The sequence below is a fragment of the Sorex fumeus genome, unplaced genomic scaffold (genome assembly GCF_029834395.1).
Source record: "Sorex fumeus unplaced genomic scaffold, SorFum_2.1 ptg000098l, whole genome shotgun sequence".
Classification (NCBI taxonomy): Eukaryota; Metazoa; Chordata; class Mammalia; order Eulipotyphla; family Soricidae; genus Sorex; species Sorex fumeus.
Window position 1 is genome coordinate 22,743,921 of NW_026606155.1, and position 5,959 is coordinate 22,749,879.

General features: G+C 49.0%; 1 protein-coding gene across 8 annotated transcripts in view; it reads left to right on the forward strand.

The window, feature by feature from the left end:
• NUMB (NUMB endocytic adaptor protein) overlaps positions 1-3,765 on the forward strand; it is a 141,807-nt gene extending 138,042 nt beyond the window's left edge. For 7 of the 8 annotated variants that reach the window (XM_056133686.1, XM_056133685.1, XM_056133688.1 and 4 more), the window contains one exon: positions 1,968-3,765. In XM_056133686.1, coding sequence (XP_055989661.1) covers positions 1,968-2,683 — 716 coding nt within the window. In that variant the 3' untranslated portion in view covers positions 2,684-3,765. Of the gene's footprint in view, positions 1-293; positions 441-1,967 lie in introns of all 8 variants that reach the window. The other variant, XM_056133692.1, reaches the window with a different exon arrangement.
• Positions 3,766-5,959: the final 2,194 nt, after the last annotated feature.

Here is a 5,959-nt window from a genome sequence, read left to right on the forward strand (position 1 = left end):
GTTCAACCTAATTTGAAGTTGTTTTCGCAACTCCATTTCCTCTCTACCCACATGCATATCTCCTCTCACAGCCATTCAACATTGTCAGCACGGCCATTTAGCCCCCATCTCTTTCTCCCTCTTTGCTCACAGGTTTGCGTATCTCCTGCAAGATGGCATGATTACCCAACCCCCAACCTCTCTGTCTTAGCTGTTTCACAGTATTGCACATCAGCCTGTTGACCCAGCATCCGGGGGTCCCCTGTTCATCCTGCATGAATTAACTCCATTGATGTTGTCTGCTCCCATTGTAGCTAATGGCACTGATTCAGCCTTCCATGTGCTTGCTGCTAAGCCAGTTCATACTGCTCTAGCTCCCGTAGCAATGCCTGTGCGTGACACCAACCCTTGGGCCCATCCCCCCGATCCTGCTAACAAGGAAATTTCAGCCACACATTCGGGTAAGGTGGCCACAGATGATGGTGAGGATTCTGGGATCAGAAAAGTGACTCTGGTTTGAAAAGTCAGCTATTCACCTGATTGGGGACTAGGAAGAAGCCTTTTTAAGAAAAGTTATGTGAAGCTGGAATGATAGTATAGCAAGTAAGGTGCTTGCCTTGCATTCAGCTGACCCATGTTCAACCCCCAGCATCCCCTATGGTCCCTTGAGCCTGCCAGAAGTGATCCCTGAGTGCAGAGCCAGAACTCAACCCTGAGCACTGCTGGGTGTGGGCACCCACCACACACACACACACACACACACACACACACACACACACACAAAAGTTATGTTATCAGTTTGGCAGCGCAACTGTTGCCTTGCAAATGTGAGACCCTGGGTTTGATCCCCCACCACAGCAAAATTTAAAAAAAAGAATTCATTTGATACATGGAGAGAGCTGGATAAGCTAGAGCACATGCTGTGTGTGCCAGAGGCCAGGGCTCAGTCCCAGTACTGCATGGTCCCCTGAGTGTCTCTAGGAGTCACCCCCAAGCATCAAGCCAAGAGTAGCCCCCAAGTTGTGCGTGGCTGGAAAACAAACAAAAAGTCTGTTCTGTCCTGGAAATAAGTACTATCATGAAAGGGTGAAAGGAGTGAGACTAAAGAAATTAAATACTCCTTAGCACTCTGGAATAGAGCCCACCCACAAACTTTCGTAGAGATTTCTGGGCCTCATCTGAGGGTTCGGTCACTGAATTTAGAGATTCGTGGCATGCCTGGAGGCAGAGGGAGTCTTTCTCCTACCATGGCAGGCCTACAAAAAGCACTCTATGTTTTGTTCTTCTCTACTTTCTAGTTTCTCTATGATGAACATGTTAACTAAAAATAAAAACAAGTGTTTTAGAAAGAGTAATAAAGACAGTGCACCAGGAAGGCATTATGTGTCTGGGGGTCAGCAGGACCAGAGATTGGCACCAAGTCATTGATTCTTTTCTTTTTTGGTGTTTTTTTGTTTTCGTCTTTATGTTGTTACAACAGTGGTGCTCAGAACTTTTTCATGCCTGCCCAGGAATGACCCCTGGCTGTGTTCAGGGAACCTTGTATGGGGCTGGGGCAAACCAGGATTAATTAGCAAGATGCAAGGCAAGTCCGTTAACCAGCTGTGCTGTCTCCCAGGCACCCCACTGGTTATTTTCATGCTGTCAGAGGATCCTCAAACCATTCCGAGTCTGCAGGCTGGTTTCTGTACCCTGAAGCAACCACTGCAAGCGGGGAGGGATCTTGGGTGACACCGCTTCCATCCTGTGCGTGGAGCTGTGTGTACGCCCCTCCTTAGCAAGGCCCAGAGCTCAGCGTGGTCTGACAGTTTTTTTGTTCTGTCAAGAAACTTCTACCATGGGTAATGGAGATTTCCCTCCCACCTTCCCAGGCACCAAATGTCCCTTGAGGGGACTTGTTCCACCTTGGGGTCATTCAGATAACCAAAGTTCTCAGTTGAGCGACGCAGCCTCTGATGAGTCTCTTCTTTTTCTTCCTCTTGTTCCAGGGACCGAGTGGGGCCAATCTTCCGGTGCTGCCTCCCCGGGTCTCTTCCAGGCCGGTCACAGACGCACGCCCTCTGAGGCTGACCGCTGGTTAGAAGAGGTGTCTAAGAGCATCCGGGCCCAGCAGCCGCAGACCTCAGCTGCCCCTCTGCAGCCCATTCTCCAGCCGCCTCCCCCCACTGCCATCCCTCAGCCAGCGCCACCTTTCCAAGGGAATGCATTCCTCACCGCTCAGTCCGTGCCAGTGGGGGTGATTCCACCCCTGCAGCCAGCCTTTGTCCCTGCCCAGCCCTATCCTGTGACCAACGGGATGCCCTATCCAGCCCCTAATGTGCCTGTGGTGGGCATCACTCCGTCCCAGATGGTAGCCAATGTGTTTGGCACTGCAGGCCACCCTCAGACCACGCACCCCCATCAGTCTCCCAGCCTGGCCAAGCAGCAGACATTCCCTCAGTACGAGCCAAGTGGTGCTGCTGCCAGTCCCTTCTTTAAGCCGCCTGCTCAGCACCTCAACGGGTCTGCAGCCTTCAATGGGGTAGATGCGAGCAGACTGGCCTCGGGAGACAAGCACTCAGAGGCATCTGCGGGGACCTGCCCGGTGGACCCTTTCGAGGCCCAGTGGGCTGCGTTAGAGAGCAAGGCCAAGCAACGTACCAACCCTTCCCCCACCAACCCTTTCTCCAGTGACTTACAGAAAACGTTTGAAATTGAACTTTAAGCAGTCCCTGTGGCTCATGTATTTTGTCTGCACTTAAGGCAAGGGCAGGGGTGGGGAGATAACAGAGCAGAGGGGCCGAGGTGTTCCTGGTCAGTACTCTATAAAACCCAAAGGTCTCAAAGGAGCGTGGCTAGGCAGAGTACAGTCAGGTGTTATTTGGGGTGGAAAGACTGAGAAATACATTCCTAGAGAAGAGGTGACTTGCGGTTAAACTAAGGAATTCAAGGGAACGGTGCCCCCTGTCCCTCCACCCCCCTCCCCTTCCTATGTTCCTTACAAATCTCTGGCAACAGAGAGGCAGATGTATCTCAACAGAAACCTGTACTCAAAGCACATTTACTGAAGCTGAGAAAAAAAAAAAAGAGGAAGCAAGATGATCTTTGTTTCTCAGACTGGCGCCTGCCTCCTCTCTGCCACCCTGTCTTAGCGCTCAGGAGAGGCGGCTGGGGCTGGGGTTATGCTGCCAGACACCAGAACTCTGGGAGGGCGTGGCTGCAGCCTCCTGCAGAGCTATATTTTAGGGGTAAAGTTGAGCTTCCATTTTGAGTAACAAAATAAATATTATAAATATATATCAAAAAAGCCAAATCTTTATTTTTATGCATTTAGAATATTTTAAATAGTTCTCAATATTAAAAAGTCGTCTGAGTTGTAAGTAATCTTGCCAAAGGTAAAAGGGTTAGCTGTAAGAAATTGTACATAAGATTGATTTATCATTGATGCCTATTGAAATGAAGGGGGAAGGTTGAAAGTGGCAGACAGGATCCCCAGCGTATTTGGTGTCATTCATTGTAAGTAGCGCATTGCAACAACAATCATGCTTATGACCACTAGGTTGTAGTTTTAAATAAGAATGAAAGAGCAGTATTGTTCTGGTTTAAAACCTGTGACGGAATTCTAATGTCATTATTTTAATGGAATCAAGCTAAATATGCTCTCTAGAGGCTCTGTATTCCTTTATATATGGCTGCAGTTTCCTTCTGTTAATCCTTTGTTTTAACCCTAAGATGACAATGACACACGAATCATATCACAGAGGGAGTTATTGTGTTGGTTTGTCATGTGGGTCTTGGTGGGGTTTGTTTGTGGGTTACTGTGTTGGTTTGTCATGTGGGTCTTGGTGGGGTTTGTTCTGTCCTTTGTTCCCATGAGTTCTGTGGGGATGGAAGTTATGTATTCTTAGGGTGTGTGTGTGTGTGTATGTGTGTGTGTGTGTGTGTGTCCACCCCCCTCCCAGGGAGCAACGTCCCGTGGCTAGTTGCAGCCACTTGACCTCTGGTAGCAACGTGCGAACCCATCTCATTTTCACTCTTGAACGTTGGCCTTACAATCAAATGTAAGTTATATATATATATATATATATATTTGTACTGATGAGAATTTATAATCTGCTTTAACAAAAATAAATGTTCGTGGTAGAAGCCTTTACCTATGAAGAGCTGTTTCTCCCCTTTATTAGCAAAATGAGTTTATGTGTAGTTCATTTTGGTTTCTCTCCATTCTGATACTGCTGCCTCTGTTCTCTAGTATGTATACTTCAGAATGCCACTGATCCTGAGTGCGTCTCTAATGTCATGTTCTTGCTGCTCCGAGTGGGCGTGGACTCCACCTAGGGGCCAGGCATGGAGTTGCACTCTCTGCCCAGCCCCAGCCCTACTAAGTCACTTGGGATTCACTTCCTGAGAAATCTTAGGCTGAAGTGATGATTCTCAGCCATGGATCCATCCCTAGTAGATAAGTATCTGTGTCTGACCCACATGCTAACCAAACGAAATCCAAATCTCTGTGGACACAGTTCAATTAAAAAAAAAACTCCCAGTTCAGAAAAGGGCCAAGAACCATTGATTTAAGCAAGTGTTACTCTGTTCTCTTAGGGGAACTGTACCGAGCAAGTGCTTGGGTGTTGCTTCTGGTGGTGCTCAGGGGCCATGTGGTGCCTGGGCGTCCTACATGCAAAGCATGTGTTCAGCATATTTTACTCTCTCCAGCCTCATCACTAACCTTATAGATCTGGTCACTGTGAAGAGTGAGCTGGCTTAGTGCCTGCTATCTCCCAGCTTGCTTTCTGAATTGGGTCACTGATAGGCTAGATTCTGATGTAATTATAGGACTGACTGGGGGATCCAAGTAAACAGACTTGGAACAAAGGCAGCCTCAGTAAATGCCAGGAGCTGCTCTCAGTCATTTTTTAAATGGAAAAAGAACTCAACCCCTGGACCATATTCCTTCATGGACCGAGACAGAGATCAAGAAGTACAACTCTGTTTCCCGCTTTTCCAGTCCTTGTGTCAGTAATAAGAGTACAATTGCAAAAATTGACTCCCTCTCCTGTCTGTGTCCAAGAATGACCTTTGCTATCAGCCCTGCCAGTCTCCAGAGGATCTGCAGAAGCAGAAAGTGACTTGGAAGCTTGTTACACGGCAGCCCATTGTTTCAGAGTGAAGAGTCGCGAGCTTTGGGGAGATGAAGGATGAGTTCCTCCAATTCCAGCACTGCTGAGGCCACTGCTCAGTGAAAACAGTGACCGCCCCCACCCCTGCCCCTATGCCCATCCTGCTAATGCTGTTTTTATTCACAGCCTGGTTTGGGCAGCAGACATTTTGCTTCAGAGTCTTACTGGAGGAGAAGCACCTCATCACACAGAGTGAGCCCACCAGCTGGCAGCATGAGACAAGTCACAGCCAGGTTGTGTGTTGACCTCATGAGGGCTCGGGGTTCCCGCTCTAGAAGAGGAGCATGCCTATTGCCTTCACGCTGGGATCCTAATGCAACTGCCATCCTTTCTCCCAAGGCATCGAGTCTCACTGAATTCCACTTAGCTGAGCCAGCCTGCCAGTAACTGCAACCACAAATGGGACTTGGACTCTGCACTGTCCAGAGAGGAAGAGAGACTAGTGCAGTGGGCCCTGCTGTGACCTCAGCTTAGCCCATCTAGTTTAGCAGAGTAAGTCGCTGGCACAGCAGCACTGGGCGTTCCCAGGATGAGGTAGGTGTGAACCCAGCACACACCTCCCCACCCTGCCCCAGATGAAGTCAGAACCCTGACAGCATGTTGTAGAATGCAGTGAGCTAATCCTGCAAGACAGAAATCACGGGGAGGAGAGGGGAGAGGTTGTGAAGGAAGGCACTTTTTGTCCAGATGTTCTTGGCACCTCAACAGCTGTCTCTGTGTGGTACTTTTGTCCAAGAGGAGATGCCACTGGGGGCAACATAGGGAAGCTGGCAGGGCTGCAGCAGCCACTCTGGGGTGGGGTGGGGGAAAAGGAAAGTACCGGT